General features: G+C 39.3%; 1 protein-coding gene across 2 annotated transcripts in view; it reads left to right on the plus strand.

Moving 5' to 3' along the window:
• LOC124157407 overlaps window positions 1-20007 on the plus strand; it is a 55408-nt gene that overhangs the window by 15948 nt on the left and 19453 nt on the right. The window contains exons 2-3 of one of the 2 annotated variants that reach the window (XM_046532094.1): window positions 6022-6283; window positions 14550-14595. In XM_046532094.1, coding sequence (XP_046388050.1) covers window positions 6203-6283; window positions 14550-14595 — 127 coding nt within the window. In that variant the 5' untranslated portion in view covers window positions 6022-6202. The remainder of the gene's footprint in view (window positions 1-6021; window positions 6284-14549; window positions 14596-20007) is intronic. The other variant, XM_046532095.1, reaches the window with a different exon arrangement.

The following is a 20007-nucleotide window of genomic DNA, read 5'->3' on the forward strand; positions in this document are numbered from 1 at the left end:
GCTCGAATATTCGAATACCTCGAATTTCGAATACCTCGAATACTAAATGATGAATGCTGGAATGTTTGACTCGGTTGCCTATGCAGCAGGCAACACAAGATTTTGGGGAGTAATTTTGATTTCCTTTAAATGATTCGAACAGGAATTTAGCTGATTAATGAATATTTTTATTTTATGGAAACAATTGGGCATATAATTAATTCAACTAACATCGCTTTACCCCCACTCCTGCTGCCAAGTGCTAGCTGACAATCTGAGGCATTTTGCAACATACAAGCTCTTTTCCACCGGATTTTCTTCAATTATTTTCAGTCCATCTTTGGGAGTTCTCACGAGATAAGAAGATGAATAGGAATTGCTATCAGGGAGAAACCAAATATTCTGAGAAAATATCCCTTTGTCTGGGACTGTAACAATAAAGATTTATAGCACCACTCATAAATTGTAACTTGCTGTTTTCGGAAAAAAATACCGCATCAACTTCCGAGAAGCTCTGCTGCTCATATCGAGTTTCGCCAGAATGCTAAGTCTCCGTCGTATTTTGACATTTATTTCTTAGCGTAAAATGCTTAAATAAACTCAGAAATACGTCGTGTTTGGTCTTATTCTGTTTGAAATTACGCGCACATTACTAATATTTCAATTCAATAAAGGTGTAACATCAATTGACGAAAGTCATTCTTAGACACCTTTTGTGCGAATAGATGACTCATGCAGCGGTTGACCTCCATAGAAACGGGGAACTTCGAAGCTGGCAGGAAAAAAAAGGTCAGTGGGGGAGAAAAGGGAGGGCCCGAAACACGTTTCTACTGTTCTCGTGTAACTTGGTATTTATTCGAAGCTAAGGTCTTCGTAATATGATCCCTGCGCGAGCTGTGACCTTTTTTTTATTTCGAAGAAGAGGAAAGCTTCAGAGGGGGGGGGGGGGCGAGTGCAGAATGGAGAGGGATACCGGATCTTGGGAAATGCGCTAATGTAAGTATCCCACGGTACTCTCACAGCAGTTGACCTCCAGAAATGGGGAACTTCGAAGCAGGTAGCCAGAAAAAGGTCAGTGGGTGAGAAAAGGGGGGAGAGCGTGAAACACGTTTTTATTGTTCTCGTAACTCGATATTTTTTTCGAAGCAGGGGTCTTCGTAATGCGATCCCTGCGCGAGCTGGGACCTTTTGTTTTATTTCGGAGAAGAGGAAAGCGTCAGAGTGGGTGAGGCGAGTGCTGAATGGAGGGGGATAGCGGATCGTGGGAAATGCCCTAAGGTTGCTATCCCACGGCACTGAGGTTCTCCTGGTGGGGGGAATCGGGGATTTTCGGATTTTTTCACCCGACCATTTTCGGTTCCCATCGTCGAACTCTTTTCACCGCTAAAATCCACGAATTTGATGTAATTCGTCAACTTGCGTAAAACGGCTCTGCGAGCACTAAATGACTACAGTTCTCCACATTTTTCCGAGTCAACTACCAACGACGTGCGTGCGACAGTGTATGACGCGAAATTTAAAGTATTCGAGGTATTCGAGGCGGTACTTTTCGCATAACTATTCGAAACCTCGAATATCGAATACTTTCTAGTATTCGAGGTATTCGAGTATTCGCGGATACTATTCGCACATCTCTAATAAATACTAATGTGATATTGTAGTTCACGTTAATCCTAAATGTATTATGGTATGATAACTGGAGCAGGCGACCGGCAGCTGAGGTCATTTGCGCCATGAGGGAAGGGTGTGGAAGGAAGGGTGGAGAGAAACCCGGCGTAGGTATTAGCCTGCTCTTAACGAAAGGCGCCAAGGGGACCACGGCTTAACGTCTCATCCGACGGACGGTTGAGCTTGAATTGTCCTCCACACTACACTCATGCAAGGATAGGGCAGTCCCTGACAATTCTCTGCCACCGCCGGGATTTGAATCCGAGCCTTCGGGGTGGGAAGCCAACACTCACCACTAACACCAACCCGATCCGCCATCATAAATTAGTAATTACCTCCAACTAATTCAGGCGTTATGTAGTGGACGTTCGACACATTGGAATAAAATAAACCTGCACTTTTCCTCAAGTATTATGGTATATACTTGTGGAAAAATACAAATTAATTTTATTTCAATTAGTAATTACTAGAGATGTGCGAATAGTATCCGCGAATACTCGAATACCTCGAATACTAGAAAGTATTCGATATTCGAGGTTTCGAATAGTTATGCGAAAAGTACCGCCTCGAATACCTCGAATACTTTAAATTTCGCGTCATACACTGTCGCACGCACGTCGTTGGTAGTTGACTCGGAAAAATGTGGAGAACTGTAGTCATTTAGTGCTCGCAGAGCCGTTTTACGCAAGTTGACGAATTACATCAAATTCGTGGATTTTAGCGGTGAAAAGAGTTCGACGATGGGAACCGAAAATGGTCGGGTGAAAAAATCCGAAAATCCCCGATTCCCCCCACCAGGAGAACCTCAGTGCCGTGGGATAGCAACCTTAGGGCATTTCCCACGATCCGCTATCCCCCTCCATTCAGCACTCGCCTCACCCACTCTGACGCTTTCCTCTTCTCCGAAATAAAACAAAAGGTCCCAGCTCGCGCAGGGATCGCATTACGAAGACCCCTGCTTCGAAAAAAATATCGAGTTACGAGAACAATAAAAACGTGTTTCACGCTCTCCCCCCTTTTCTCACCCACTGACCTTTTTCTGGCTACCTGCTTCGAAGTTCCCCATTTCTGGAGGTCAACTGCTGTGAGAGTACCGTGGGATACTTACATTAGCGCATTTCCCAAGATCCGGTATCCCTCTCCCTTCTGCACTAGCCCCCCCCCCCCCCCCTCTGAAGCTTTCCTCTTCTTCGAAATAAAAAAAAGGTCACAGCTCGCGCAGGGATCATATTACGAAGACCTTAGCTTCGAATAAATACCAAGTTACACGAGAACAGTAGAAACGTGTTTCGGGCCCTCCCTTTTCTCCCCCACTGACCTTTTTTTTCCTGCCAGCTTCGAAGTTCCCCCGTTTCTATGGAGGTCAACCGCTGCATGAGTCATCTATTCGCACAAAAGGTGTCTAAGAATGACTTTCGTCAATTGATGTTACACCTTTATTGAATTGAAATATTAGTAATGTGCGCGTAATTTCAAACAGAATAAGACCAAACACGACGTATTTCTGAGTTTATTTAAGCATTTTACGCTAAGAAATAAATGTCAAAATACGACGGAGACTTAGCATTCTGGCGAAACTCGATATGAGCAGCAGAGCTTCTCGGAAGTTGATGCGGTATTTTTTTCCGAAAACAGCAAGTTACAATTTATGAGTGGTGCTATAAATCTTTATTGTTACAGTCCCAGACAAAGGGATATTTTCTCAGAATATTTGGCTTCTCCCTGATAGCAATTCCTATTCATCTTCTTATCTCGTGAGAACTCCCAAAGATGGACTGAAAATAATTGAAGAAAATCCGGTGGAAAAGAGCTTGTATGTTGCAAAATGCCTCAGATTGTCAGCTAGCACTTGGCAGCAGGAGTGGGGGTAAAGCGATGTTAGTTGAATTAATTATATGCCCAATTGTTTCCATAAAATAAAAATATTCATTAATCAGCTAAATTCCTGTTCGAATCATTTAAAGGAAATCAAAATTACTCCCCAAAATCTTGTGTTGCCTGCTGCATAGGCAACCGAGTCAAACATTCCAGCATTCATCATTTAGTATTCGAGGTATTCGAAATTCGAGGTATTCGAATATTCGAGCAATGATTTAATATTCGAATTCGATATTCGAATTCGAGAAATCTGCTATTCGACCCATCTCTAGTAATTACCCATGTTAGTTGGTTTACTATCAATAATGAGTGATTGGTAATTATTCTGTGGTAGTTGGGTTTACATATAGCCATACGAATACGTTATACTTTGGGTGCTTTCCATTCATCGAAACAAGTCGACTTGAGTCGCGGTTTTCGTGTTCCATTCTATGTGTGTCGCCGACTGTTGTGACACAAGTCTACAGAGGATTTTAGGAGTTATAACGAGTTTCCGTGAGTCGACACTAGTCGACGCGTGAGTCGCATGAATGCAAAGACCCTTTTTCGAGTGGCCAGTTATAAACGTCTATTGTACGTAAACGGGAACTTAGTGCCATAGTGACCTTAACTTGAGAATATATAAAAGAGGATGTCTGTTTGTCTGTCCGCCATGAATTTCCATACGGCTTCACGGATTGCGGCCAAAGTTAATACATAGATGCATATCATGCTCCCAAACCCCGAAGTGCTACTTTCGGTGGCGTCCGACGCGTCCTTTGCGTATTTTTATCATTACCGTTTGTTACGTCACTTCACACCACTTCTGCGGATGGACATCCTGCCGGGTAGGCACACCCATTAACACGTTCGAATAGAAAAAATTAAGATCCTGCCGTGTGACATGAATTCCAAGTTTCCCACTTCTCTGTGTTATATTCTTCCTGAGCGACGCCGGGCTGTCCGCTTGTTAAATAATGAAGCTAATAAGTTGAAAATAAAGTGTAGTAAATAAGATGGCCTAAAATGGAAGACATCGATGCGCAAAACATAAATCTAGGGATGGACGGATGCAGGATTTTTTTCGGATCCGGATCGGATCCTTGATTTTCGGAGCCGGATTTATCGGATCGGATATTTTCGGATCCAAATGCATTTTCAAATTCCTGACGCTGAGATTCCCCCGATGCTTGTTCTATCTCTTGGGAAGAGTCACACTATGTGCCAGTCGTATTTTGCCTTTTTTATTTTCCACGGCTGAAATTCTCCGACGTAACCTCTGCGAGAGCTTTCAAACAAAACGGTTCATGAGTAGGACAAGAATCACATGCGACGGCGCATTCGAAGATAGAATCGGAACTCTTTCCACCCTTATGGGGTGTTGCATTCACTGAAGATATTATGCAAAATTTCGGATCCAGATCCGATGTCTTCCGCGACTTTGGATCCGATGTATCCGATGAAGGGCAATATCCGCGGATATTTGGATCCGAGGTATCCGATCCGACCATCCCTACATAAATCCTAATTCAATATTTTGGTTCATCTTAATGCTTTGTTCTACTTTGATTTTTAAACTATATCAATACTCTAATTTTCGTCCCCTGAAAAAAACGTAAATGGATATTGTAAAAAAAAAACTTGCCGGGCCCTAGTAGAGTGAAAATGATCATCATCATCATCACTGGTCAACAATCCTAGGATTGGTTTGACGCAGCTCTCCACTCAGTTCTCCTATCAGCTAATCTTTCCACACCTACGTATTTCTTCTCTTTCACATCTCTCTTTACTTGTTCCATATATTTTGTTCGAGGTCTTCCTTTTCCGTTCTTGCCTTCCATTTGTCCTTCGACGATTGTCTTCACCAGGCCATCATGTCTCAAGATGTGGCCTATAAGGTTGTTCCGTCTTCTTGTTAAGGTTTTCATGAGGCTTCTCTTCTCTCCCACTCTTCTTAGGACTTCCTCGTTACTAACTCGGTCGATCCATTTGATTTTCATCATTCTTCTGTAGCACCACATTTCAAAGGCCTCTATTCTTGCTTTCTCCGCTGCGGTCATTGTCCATGCCTCGCTTCCGTATAGGAGCATACTCCAAATGTAGGTTCTTATAAATTGTTTCTTTACTTCCATATTTAAGTTTCCCGCTGTAAGCAGGTCTCTCTTTTGGTGGAATGCTCTCTTCGCCTGGGCTATTCTGCTGATAATTTCTTTCTTACTTCTCCCGTCTCTAGTTATCTTGCTTCCCAAATAACGGAATTCATCCACCTCTATCAGTTTTTGCTTCCATATTTTAATGTTAGTCTTGACTTCTTCTCTTCTGCTGAATACTAAGATCTGAAGAGAAGAAGTCAAGACTAACATTAAAATATATCAAGCGAATTCAAATATGAAATAGGTGAAAATGGAATTTTAAAACTTAGAAAATCCTGGCAAGAGAATTTTTAGAGCACTGCCCGATCATCTATTTTTTCCTGAATTTCGGCCAATTCATCTTTATGAATGTTATTCGTTTCAGGAACGGAAAGCTTTCACCGAGATGTCCAAGGAGATATGTAACCTGTGCACCAGAGATGGATTCAAGGAGGCGTTTGAATGACCCTTGCTGAGAGCCAATAGGGAAAAACGTAATTCTTGATGATATACGTCCAAGGAGTGTAATTTTGATTGATGAGGTGTGAGGGATAGCATTCCGCGCGATGCCACTGATCCAGTTTCCCGTCTACCTGCTCTTCTTGGTGTTGCTGCACGGCAAGTTCTCGCGGTGTGAGTCCACTGAGGTAAGGGCCAGAAAGGGGCGGGTAAATCTAACAAGGGGAGTGTCGCAAAAGTGGGCCTCAGATTTCAATCAACTTCGTAGTCTTGCAGTCCATGAGAAGCTGTCCATGAATCACCCCCTCCCCAAATGTTTTTTTTTATAATTAACTGCCTTTATTTGCATATACAAACTTGGTCCTTCTCAGCCATATGGCTTGTCAGAAGATTCCAGTTATTCGATACAACATGTGGCACAATGAGAGCATAGCATTTATATTACAAGTATCAACTTCAACTTCAGGGGCTTTTAAACAAAACTATGATAATTTAATATATTTTGTACATTACAGATTAAAATAAAGAAATTACAAGTTTACAATATCACTTATTAACCAATCTTTCACTTTTCCTTTAATTTAGGCCAAAGATTTGAGATTACATAAAGCCTTTGGCATACAATTAAAGGTATGAGGTACAACGTACTTCAGCAACCTTTTACCGTACATGTTATTATAAAGATATGTTCTCAACAAAGGACTGTTGCGTTTGTCCATAGAATGTGTACTATTAGATTTAATTTTGTGCTCATTTTTGAAATAGTTCTCTATAATAATGAGCCAATTTAGCATTTTATTCATAGTTAATATATTATATTTAGTACACAGTGATTTTAGGTCAGAATTACAAAAATAGTTCAAACCATCTGTATCAATTAACTTCAATATTCTCTTTTGGTTCTTCACAATTGTGTTTAACAGAGTATTTGACGCCATTCCCCAGACAGCGATCCCATATCTTAATATACTCTCCACCATTGCAAAATAAATCATTAATTTTATGCTAACAGGCACTATATCTTTTAACTTAAATATTTGATAAGCTACAATTAGTATTTTTTTATTAATTTTTTCAATGTGGAGGGGAAATGTGAAATGATCATCAATTATGACACCAAGCTGGGTATAACCAGGCAATTATATAACCAATAGTTAAAAAAAAACGCTGTTAAAAATTTACAGGTCGATTATATTACCTTAGAAACGTGTCCAGACTGCATAACAAGAATGAGATAAAATAATATAATTGAAAGTAGGCTTCTGCTTGAAAAAAAATGGGAAAATATCAGACGCTGCTACATTGCAGTAAGAAAAATCCACGCAGAAAAATAAAATTTTCAATGAAAATCGTAGAAATAATGATGAATATCAGACTTCTGTAGAATGAAAAGCATATTATGAAAATAAGCGCCTACTCCGAGAATCAATCCTGAGACCTCCGAACAGGAGTCGTACACCGCAGCCTTCGTGCTACATCTCAATCATGATCTACACACGTTTAAAAGGCAATATATTTGGCCTATAAATGTTTAACTGTTGGTTATATAATCCCATAGGGGGGGCGATTCTTGGATAGTTCCCGATGAATTACGCGTGTGTTCAAGTATTGGGTCCATAAATTGCTTAAAAAGCGAAAAAAAGCACTAAATGTCGTTGAAATGGGCGGAATGGACGAACAACACGCTCATTCACCATCAACAATACTTAAGGTCGTCTTAGTAACCAAGACGATATAAGCGTTAAGAGAAAGTTTTGAATTGAATGTTTACGTAATGGAGAGAAATATAAAATTAATGACGCATTAACTTGCGAAATATCGCCGATTTTTCGTATTTCAGCCCTTACCCCAGGATTGTAGCTCCTCTATTTCTGATTATGAGGGTTTGAACCCAACAAACTTAAACTAATTAAAACAGACTGTTTTTTAAATAAACCTTATGAGACCAATTAATACCAATGCTCAGCTGTTAAAGTTAATTTTGAAGACATAAAAACCAAAAACCGAGGATCTATTACATGTTATCACCTTTCAATCGAGAGAAGGCGCCACCAACGCTCTGTCTAAAAAAATCCAGCATTCGCATATTCGCAATGCGGGCGCCCCATGTGCTCACCAATCGTATCCGCCGCTGGTTATGGTAAACATGGTTTACCCGGACAGCGGAAACGCGCTTTCGGCACGCTATACATATAATTTGAAAGGAAGACTTCTCACCTTCGACCTGAAGACGAAAGCAGGGTGGCTTTTGAAACTGTTGTCGATCACAAGCGACATACGTGGCTGCAGAACTCGTAGTTTGGCAGTCATCATGAGCATCGCCGCGAAAACCTACGCACGAATTTCAATTTAAAAACATTAAAAAATGTAATACATGAAGGCTCAGGAAAGTAAGAGGGCCCTTTGAAGGATACAACACACCGGGGCAGGGTCCCAATAATTCAATTGATACGCCCAGTCACCCGGGGAGGGGTTGGAATGGGAAGGAAAAAGGATGTAGGCGCCGCCGCGATAGGACCCCGTCGACGCCTCCAAGAAAGGATAGGAATGGAAGGGTGGGATAGGGAAATTCCCACGCAGCCATGAAAGACAACAGGGCCCACACTATTAGCGAAACCATTACTTGATTCACCAACGAAATTGGAAGATTTTTCTATGAGGAGAAAATCATTTTGTTGGTTCCCGGGAAAGTAAGTTGACGTTTTACGAGGCGTTGACGAAGTTTTTTTTAATCGCCAAGGCTGTTCAAGAGAGTATTTCTTGGTAAAATAGTTCTCGAAGTATAGGTCAATGTATGTGATGCAAAAAGTTTTCGTCAACGTTTCAGTTTATTTTAAACTATCATCAGGGCTACGAAAGAAAACATGAGAACAATATAAAATACAATGTAATACAATATTTTTATATAAATAAAAGTTAAATGTAAAAGTGTTAATTTAATTTAATGTTAAATGTGATTTCGTGATGTGGTATCTTTAAAATAACCCTATCACACGCGGGCGATGATTTTTTATAACAACTTTCATAACGGTATCACTTCTTTGACTGATCTCCACCAAAAACATACTAACAATCCCCAAAATTATTTATAAAAAAATCGCTGAGCAACCGAAAAAGGGGAAAACGTGATTTAAAATTTTTTAAATGATACATATAAAACTGAATAATTTTCAAAGAAAAATAACTAATTAATTTTGATTTTCCATTTTCTCATCTATTTTATTTGAGACAGATAAATTCTCTATTTTCTAAAGACCAACGTTGTAGGACGTACACTTTGATTAAGATTTTATTAAATTCCTGATACCTCTCCATCTTAGCGAGCTTTTAATTTACGCAAAGGTCGTTTTACAAGGGTCTTGTTGCCCAGGTAAGCGCTGAAAACATGTCGAATGTGCGATCTTGGAATTAGGGCAAGGGCTAGTTTGCCATCTCGTATGATATAAGATCAATCAATGATAAGGAAAACTTGCTGTTGGTTTTCTCTTTGATCAGTTACGTTTAACCCATTATTCCCCAGACTGTATGTACGGCTTTTAACTTCGGTTTTTTCGCATTTTCCTATTTATTTTGGCCTAATTAAGATGAATTTTTGGAAAAATATTTTATTAATCATATTATATGATTTTCATAATGCTGCGTATACGCAACGCTGGGAAAACTCCGGTCAATAATAACAAAAAAAGTAATTCTTTAAAACTTAGGTTACATCTTTTATTTTTTACCTTGATTTGTACACTCGACATCTTTGCCGGGAGTTATCAGTATTCCTTCGGAGGCAATTCCCCATTCTGCCTTTCAACAAACATGCTGGGGTATGTCATTTTTCCTAGGGTGTCTCGTATGTGCGCATCGATTTTTATGCCAAACGCCATCAGTCATAAGAATACAATTATTTAAATGAAAATCTTGGTGGAAATGACAAAATTAGAACTAGAGATACTTTTAAAAAGTCAGTAAGTTGAAGAAAAAATTATTCTGAGGTAGAAACTTGTTCTGAGAATTAGGATTCAATAATGTTGCGTTAACGTAACGCTGGGGATTAATGGGTTAATATATACCTCGACCAGTTAAAATGCTATATAATATTAGCAAAAGATTTTAACAAATGGTATTCCTGAAAAGGTATCATTCGCGATCATGATTAATGATAATCTTTCGATAAAATTCGTCATATTAGGCTCAATTCGAACTAAGGATCTCCACTTTGCGCATTTGCACTTGATATTAATATTCAGTGCCTTCGTAATTCTATTGTGTGTAACCTCTCTTAAGCTTACGAAGAGAAACTGCAGTCACACCTTATTTATATTTCAAAAATTTGGTTGGCAACGTGAAAAATGATTAATAAACGTATTTTTAATATTTATCAAGGCAACCAATTAGCCTGGTCGATAGAGTCTATGTTTACGCGAGGGGGCCCGTGTTCGATACCCTATGCAGGCAGGCATATTTCTTCTCCGCTTTTTTATATTAATTTTGAGGAAACCTACATTGAACGACTAATTTTATGATTTTCAATCAGAAAAATGTTTTTTTTCTGGGTGGAAAATCTTTCATATGATCACGCTGCGTCGGGTTTGTTATGCGTTTGATCTTAGTTGTTTTATCTAACTGATGAGTGCCATGTTGATAGTATATATCCAGCCCCCCCTGTATTCTGTATCCGTAACTGACCATGTAGCCAGCCAGTTTACAACAAAATTATTATTTTTTGCGCATTGTTAATGTTGTGAGTTAAGTGTTTAAGAAATGTTTGCGCTTGCAGAACCTTAAAATCTAAAGTCTTCTTCACTTTAAACAGCGCGCCTGATTTTTTGCCACCTTCCATGGCAATGGCCGTCCTTCCCCTGAGCGCTGATTGGCCAATACTGTCTTCCACACGCTGCTGATAGAGTAGCCATCGTCTCTGTTCTTATTATGCGTTTTTCGGATATGAAGATGAAATCAGGATAGCTTTTGAAACTGTGTCAACCACAAACGACAAACGCGGCTTAAGGAACCGGAATTAGGAAGATATAATGTTTTTAATTTTTTTTGTTTCTATTACATCAACGAAGAGATGATATCATCAACAAAATAAGCGATATATTGTGATGTGACTGGTTCTAAACGCGAAGAAAAATCTCCCAGGTGAGTTCTCTGACCTTGATTGTTCACAGGGGATAGTGGAGTAGCCAGGAATTTTATTCGGGGGGTGGGAGTGCCAAAACCAGGGGGGAAACTTTTGAAAACAGGGTATTGATTGCAAGTAGAGGGTTTGTAACTAATTTTAACATTTTTCATAATCGAAAAAACTTCACTTTCCAAAGAAATCTTTCATAAATTCATGATTTTCTAATATTTGTTTTTTTTTGTGATGCAAAGTACACGTGATTTTATGTTTCGGGGGTGGTCCTGACCCCCCTCTCCCCTCACTACATCTCTGACAGAGGGCGTGTACAACGCTAGGTGCACCACGAAAAAAAATACAGAGTGGAAATGAAAAATTGTGGATTTTGGGGTTCGCAAAAAAGTAGCGGCGCTCAAAACCAAAAATCCGTCGTGCATTATGGAGGAAAAAACTACGTGGAGTAGGCACCAGCCCGTCTCGTAGAAACTTGATTCTTGTTGCCACTTACCTACAGCGAATTTTAATCTGATTTAAACTGTTTCCGCAGCGCGGATATGAGGCGAGAGCGATCCGTTTATTTTCGATATTTACTATTTTACATTTACAATCGCGGCGAATAGCATTGATAAATTATAAAGTTGATGCATAACGTCATCACGAATATAATTTTCGGTTGACATTTCATTCACTTGTTTTTTCCTCCGTGAAATTCGGATACGTCCGCCGTCAGCGACGCGAGTGGAGACTTATGTAAACCCATTTCAATGCGTGGTAGGTGATAAAACATCTAGAGACCGACTGGATAACCATTTTAATATTCGTGTCTATGAAAATCTAAAACCAAGCAACTCCGTTTTCGTTTCAGTTTCACGACGTGGGCCTACTTTTTTTTAGTAAGTCGTGGTTGTAATCAGTCTCCCCGAACGTTACCCTCGCCGTCAGTGGTGAATTTAGATAATATTTGGGGGGCAATGCGAATGATAAGTTATTTGTAATCACAATCAATGTTTTACATTATTTTCTTGTGGCTAAATTCAGAAAGTAAATAAAAAGTAATAATTAGCGGGCTGATTCTATAATACTATCGTTTTAAAAAGATTAAGCCAAGTGAAAAGATCCATGTGTTTTTGCTGGAGTTCCTTACGTAAGTTTTGTGAGGTTGGCAATACTGAAATCAAAACAAAAAGATGGGCGAGCAATGGGAACTGAATGATAGCACTACTTAGACCTTGTGTTTTGTGTGCGCAGTCACTCATCTCCTCTTTTATTTTATGAAGTCGGATATAGATATGTTCTAAAATTTATTTAAATAAGACCACTACTTCGTGCCTTTCTACCCACAATGGATACGAACTCCTTGGGCGGGCTCGCGGGGTTACTCTCCTGGGCCGAGGTCTGAAGCGTTAGCTTATCACCTCTGCACCGCAGAAGGGGGAGGACTGGAAGGAGCAAGGAAGGAGGCGCCGCCGCGATAGGAGCCCGACGACGCCTCCAAGGAAAGGACGGGGAAGGAAGGACGGGACGAGGAATCCTGCACCGTCACAAAGGCGGGCAGGTCCTACCACTAACGAAACCAAGCTATACGCAATTAATATGCTACCAATTTTAGTAGATTTTTCTATGAGGAAGAAAAATCTATCGATCAAATCGGTAGATGCCTTTCTACCCACAGCGTTTCGCATAATGAAATCAGTTTCTTCTTCTTCTTTTCAGGACTACATTCAGTAATTGCTGATTTTAATGTATTTTACTCCCTGCCAAACACCCTAGAGGTGGCTCGCAGGGTATGATGTAGATTTAGATCTGCTCGTTTGGGTGGGGGGGAAGGCTCCCCCCTTATGTTCGCCCCCGCATTTCTGTTTACCACGCGGTAAGGTTAACTTAAAACAATACGGTTTGGCCGTTATCGTTTAATGGGAACATTTACAGTGAGGTATAATCGACCCTTAAGGCCGTTTTACACGGGGCATGGAATTGCGCAGGTTAGAGCTGCATTAATTTCTACAGGCCGTTTTACACGGTACACGGAATTGCGCAGGTTAGAGCTGCATTAATTTCTAAAATGGCGTGGAATTGCGCGAGTGCATGAACGAAACTAGAACAGGGGCTATTTTGCCGTCTCGCATCCACGCATTCTCGCATGTGTTCTAGCAATTCACCGATTTACTCGACGCAATTTTGATTGCGCCTTCACAAGTACGTCAGACTGCGCAATTCCGTGTACCGTGTAAAACGGCCTTTACAATAAATTCATGGGTTTCCTACATTAATTCGGATATTATATCGATATGCTCACGTTTTCCCCGGGCGCTTGGCAAATTTCTGCCGGAAATACTTTTACTTTCCTAGGCCTTGATATTCCAGCTGTGAACGTTTTTAACTGTTTTAGTTTCCTTTACATCAAAAAAGAGACATCTTCAACAGAACACGCGATATCTTGCGATCTGACGGTCGTTAAACGCGAAGGATAATTTCTCCAGTCAGTGGCGTAGCCAAGAATTTCGTTCGGGGGGAGGGGAGAAGCCCAAAACCAGGGGGGACCCGGGGAAAATGTTTTGAAAAACATGGTACAAAGTAAAGGGTTTAAAGCTAATTATAAAAGGCCGTTTTACACGGTTCACGGAATTGCGCAATCTGACGTACGTGCGAAGGCGCAATCAAAATTGCGTCGTGTAAAGCGGTGGATTGCTAGAACACATGCGAGAATGCGTGGACGCGAGACGGCAAAATAGCCCGTTCTAATTTCGTTCATGCATTCGCGCAATTCCACGCCATTTTTAGAAATTAATGCAGCTCTAACCTGCGCAATTCCGTGTCCTGTGTAAAACAGCCTTAACACTTTCGATACATGCATACAACACACACAATCGAAAAAACTTCTTCTCTCGAAGAAATATTTATAGAATCCAAATTTTTCAATATTTTTTCTTATATGATGAAGCAAAGTAATTGTGTTTATATTTGGGGGGATGGACTCCCTGGACTCCCTCCCTCGCTACGCCACTGTCTCCAGTGAGTTCTCTGACCTCGACCGTCTAAGTAGTGGGCGTGTACAATGCTAGGTGCACCGTTGGAAAATAACTTCACGGGAGAATGAAAATTTTGATAGGGATTTTTCAAAATGCACACTATATGACAGCGAGTGGAGGTAGTTTGTTGTCGTTATTACAGCATACATGTCCGTGTCGTCACGCAAGATCACAGCTGAGACTATCTTCCTCATGAGTGCCTTGACGGTGTCATTTATGTCAACATAAAAGTTCAAATTTTCGGACGGCTAGATGCTGCAAAAAGATGAGCAATACACCGGTATCATTAAAAAAAAATCTTTTATTTTTCAGTTTCCGCTGGAGAACGTATGCTACTGGAACAACAGTTTCCAAGCAGGTAAGTTTCCAAATATTTGTTGCTAAACGATTCAGGGCTAACCGGCCCACCATGGTCTGACGCCTCAACTCACAAAACTCTGGAGACTGAATCCCTCTAGGACCATATATGGTATACTACGTATGTAGTACACAATAGGTATACTTTAAGTATATATAGTAAGAATATGCTTCATTTAAAATAAAAAATGCGGCGACGGCAACACTTCGACTTACCAGGTTCTGATGAAACAAGCAAAAGAAGAACTTCAGCGGCTGGTAAGTTCCACAGGATAAGTTTCACAAACTGTAAACACAACAACATTGCACACCGCATAGAATGGCAATGGGGCGCGTTCTAGTATCGATGAAAATCGACTATCGATCGAGTCCATAATAATCGACAGTTGGACATCACGGGCGGGAGTTCGAAACTCAGCCCTCATCAATTGTTAAGTTTCGATCTTTAGACGTGAGAAATAAATTCCGCTGAAAAAAATGTTTTTTCATCATCTCATTAGATTACAAAGCACGCGTCAAATAACATTTGAAAGAAAAATTTTCATTGGAAAACGAAACATATTTCCAATAGCAGTTTTTTTAATGTCTGAAAGGATTTGAGAAATGTCTTCATACATGGTGTATAGCCACCATACATAATGAAATGAGTATAAACCAATATTTTTTCCTTTATTGACATTTAAATAAAATATTTAATGGCGACATTGGCTTAATTTCGTTCAACGATATCGGCCCAATACAGTGGCGGATTGAGTATCAAATTTGGGGGGTTATGACCTGGGTCCAGGGGGATGGAATATCCCCCAGAAGCAGAGGCGGATAAGGATGGGGGGCGCAGGGGGCGCGCGCCCCCCCCTTGCGGGTCCGCTTGTATTGCTGAACATTGCAAAACCATAATTGTAACTTTTTATATCATAAGATGGCATTGTCTTTTACATGTTTATAATCATTTTAAATAAAATTTTCATATACTTCGCCTGTGACTTGATCATCTTTTATTACGATAAAAGTAAAGACAACTCAAGATATGTAGCGCCCCCCCCCCCCCCTTGAGCTTTTTCTGTATCCGCCACTGCCCAGAAGAGATAGTGGCGTTTTTACTGCGAGGAGTTCCATGCTCTATGATACATATACATCTCAAACTTCTTCCACATTCAAGACTTGTAGCCATGCATTTGTATATACACTCCCTTTATAATAATACAAAAACTATTAGGTAAAACATTTTTTTTTATAAAATTGAGGAAATTAGGAAAATTTTTGAAAAATGACATTGCAGGAGACATATTTTACATCATTTTGGCATTTTAAATTGAACTTTAAGGAGATTCAGTTTTTATACATCAAATCTAGACAATCGGTTCAGATAATTTTTTTATTTCCCTGAGGCTTTGGGGGGGGATCTATATTCTCGTCCCCTCTCATAGTTACGCCACTTTTCAGGGGCGTTCTGACCAGGTCCCCGATCGCCAAGGGCCCGGAGCTTATATGGAAGGTGTAATAAAAATATTCGTGTTAGTTGAACCAAAGTTTGTTTTGCAATTATAAAATATTAAGCTTTCATTAATTTTCTTTACTCACAACATACCTACTCAGTGTAAACAGATGTCGGAATAAAAAAGAGAACCTAATTATTTTTTGAAAGGGTTGTGAAATTTTCAATTTTTACAGTATTTTTTTCTGAATAAATTGCTATTTTTATTAACTTTTATGTAGTTTTTAAGAGCCAGAATAGCATCAAAAGCCACTTCCAGACTTGCAATTTCCTCAAATTTTCCAATGGAGGAGGACCCCATCATGAGCCCCTGTCGAAGGCCCCCATTCACCACCAGTGGTAAAGCGAGGGGGAGGGTGCTAGGGATTCGGATTCCTCCCCCCCCCCAAAAAATATGAAAAACACAATTACTTTGCTTCATGAAAGAACACAAAATATTGAATGATAATTAATTTACAAAAGATTTCTTTGAAAAATGAAGTTTTTTTTATTGTGAAAGGTGTAAAAATTTGCTTAAAACCCTCTACATAAGTACCCTGTTTTTGCAAAAATTTCCACCCTCCTAGTTTTGAATCCCCTAGCCTCTGCCCCTGAGCGCCCTAGGGAATATTCATGAAAAATATTTAGAATCCCCATAAGTACCAACAAAAAAACAGGCCGTCAAATTTTTAGCCTTTCACTGATGTGAATGTATCTGGTACATGAATGCACAAAGCAGGCTACTGTGAATATGTATCTTATCTTCCTCCAAGCCGTGCACCCGTGCACTCAAGAGTTTTCCCCGCATGTAGATATTTCCGGAGAGTGAGCAGCTGCAAAAGAGTTAAACCAGGGGCAGCCTGTCCAGGTCGGCGATCGCAAAGGGCCCTGAGCTTATGGGACTCACAAAACCCTCATGTCTAGCAGGAAGCATGTATGAAAGGCGTAACAAAAATATATTCATATTATTTTATTATTTATTTTTGTTATGCCTTTATTTACGTTACGTTTTTATTATATTCACTACCAAAAACGGCACAAAGACTTTTACATTGGCTGTTACTTAAATAAATAATAGCTAAAAGATAACAAACAATAACACAATAAATAAAAACTAACAGAAAACAAAATTTTATAAACATATAAGAAGGGGCACTATGAATTAGACAATGGTGAATTATTCAGATGGCTTCTTTAAAACTTTCGCAGGTGCTCGTCATTATGATTATAAACCTTTGGGCTATGTCGCCTCGTCAATTCTTGGGTGGCCCCAACGTTTCCCGACCGATGCTGGTCACTTTTTCAAGGGATTGTGACAATCAATCAAGGGACAATCCCTTGAAAAAGCCACCAGCATTGGTCGGGAAACATTGGGGCCACCCAAGAATTGACGCGGCGACATAGCCCAAAAGTTTTTAATCATAATATTCAGATGGCATTCTAAGGATCGGATTTGTAACTATTGGCCGAGGAAAAGAGGTCCAAGGAAGGGATTCATCAAGCCATGGAGATAAATAATGATGGGATTCGGTAGAACAGAGAGCGGTTAGAGATGGGAAGACAGAATAATGGAATGTGAAGCAGAGAGTTATTGTGTAAGGGGAGAGGAGGAACACGAAAACAGAAAAGAGGGAGAATTTCGTTTGGGCGGAGAGAACCTCTAAAGAGTCTAAGCTGAAACATGAGATCAGATATAAGACACGGCGGCTGGTTATGTTAAAGATCCTGAGAGAGGAAAGAATAGCGTCACGAACATAATATCAGAGCGTGGGGATTCGATGGCGGGCTACAGCAAGAAAGAAGTTATTAATCGAACCAAAGTTTTTTCTGCTATTACAAAATTCTGCATTATTATACAGCATACTCAGTGTAAAAGGATTATATACAAGATAATGAAATGAAGTTGTCAGAAGACAACAGAGAACCTATTACTTCTTTGAAAAGGTTATTTGAAATGGTTATTTTAGAGCTTTTTTTGTAAATTTCAGGGCAGTTTCAAGGAAAAAATTCAGTAAATGTATTTAACTGAACCATAACGCATACAATTTTTTAAGCTGTGAAATTCTCACTTTTCATAGTGTCTTTCCTTGCAAGATTGCTATTTTTTTATTATCCTATTTTTCAAGAGCCAGAATAGTATTAAAATACATTTCCAAAAATTTTCTGAGGGTAGACTCCGAAATCCCCCAGGGTGGAGGGCCCCCAAACCACCCCAAGGTCAAACAGATGATAATTGAGATTCTAATTTTACTGTTACATGGCTACACAGCAAAGGGAGTGCACGCCCCTCCCTTGCTGTGCTAATCGCATTGCCTAACATGGTAGAACCACAATTGTGACTTTTTTATGTCATAAAATGGGATTGCCTTGTATGTGTTTATAATCTCACTCAGTTTAACCCGTAACCAGTGATGTGAAATATTTGATACATTACCAGTGACGTGCGGTCTGGGAGACCGCAATAAAACAAAAATTCGTAAAACGTTGCAAAGTAATTTTTATTGCTTAGTTTAATGTTTCATTGACTTCTCAACTATTGTAAAACTTATATTTAATATTAGGCATTCCCAATACGAACCAAATTTTTGAGTAGAAATTGTTACTTGAAACAGGATCAAAAAACTGATAGCAAAAACACTTGAGTTACTATTTTTACTATAGTACTTTTTTAATTAAGTACTTAATTATCCACGTTATGCAACTATAAACACTTCCTTATAAATTGTCAATTATTATTATTATTATTACTATTATTCTTGAAAAATCACTAGGAATTGTTTGAACAACTTTTTGAACCATTTCCACCAGCATTACATTAATTTGATTTCCAATTTAGTGACGTGAGGTCCCACAGACTGCTACTCAAATTCAGTTGCAAGTTTTCAGAAATAAATAATAAGAACGTTAGATTTTAAGAGTGCTATGTCCTTATTATGCAAAATTAATACGATCACGAGAATTATAGATATTTTGAAATAGCAATTTTGAAAATATTCATAATTTTAGAAACGCAGCGGTCTCTCAGACCACACGTCACCAGTTAAGGGTTAAATGAATCAGAATCAGTTTAAATTAAAATTTGCATGCGACTTGATTATTTTTTATAACAATGAAAGTCAAGATAGCTCAAGATATCTTTTACAACCCCCATTGAGTGTTTGGTGTACCATTACAGCCCCGAATGAAATTCCTGGCCACCCCACTAGCCCCAATGTTTCAAGACCCGGTCGCTTTTTCAAAGGATTCTGGCATTGTTGGCCTTCTTTGACCCTTAACCAGTGACGTGTAATTCTTGTTACACTACCCGTGACGTGGGGTCTGGGAGACCGCAATAAATCAAAAATTCATAAAATATTGCTACGCCATTTTTATTGCTTTGTTTCATTTTTCTTTGAATGCTTAACTATTTAAAACTTATATTAGAATTTTTACACTTCCAATATGAACCAATTTGTCATAAAAAATTGTGATTTGAAGCAGGATCAAATAACTGATGCCGAAAACACTTGAGTTATAATTATTATATTTATGTATCAATATTTCGCCAGATTCAAAAAAGGCTTTAAATGTTAAAGTTGGAAGGCTAAGTAGTAAGTAGCCATGAAATTTATCCCGCTTATTCCTTTTCTTGATGCATTCTTAGTAAGTGGCGTGTGGTCTCACAGACTGCATAATCAAGTTCAATTGCAAATTTATAGAAATTAATAAAAGGAACATTAAATTTTAAGAGTGGGATGTCCTTGTAATGCAAAAATATGAAGCCAACGAGAATTATAGATATTTTGAAATCTTAATTTTGAAAATATTCATAATTTTAGAAACGCAGCGGTCTCTCAGACCGCACGTCACCGGTTAACGGTTAATTATACATATTCGAGTGCTGTCTGCATCATGTGGTAGAGGAGAGGAAGGTAGGAGGAGGAGGGGTAGGACGGTAGT

This window comes from Ischnura elegans, chromosome 4, assembly GCF_921293095.1.
Source record: "Ischnura elegans chromosome 4, ioIscEleg1.1, whole genome shotgun sequence".
NCBI classification, from domain to species: Eukaryota; Metazoa; Arthropoda; class Insecta; order Odonata; family Coenagrionidae; genus Ischnura; species Ischnura elegans.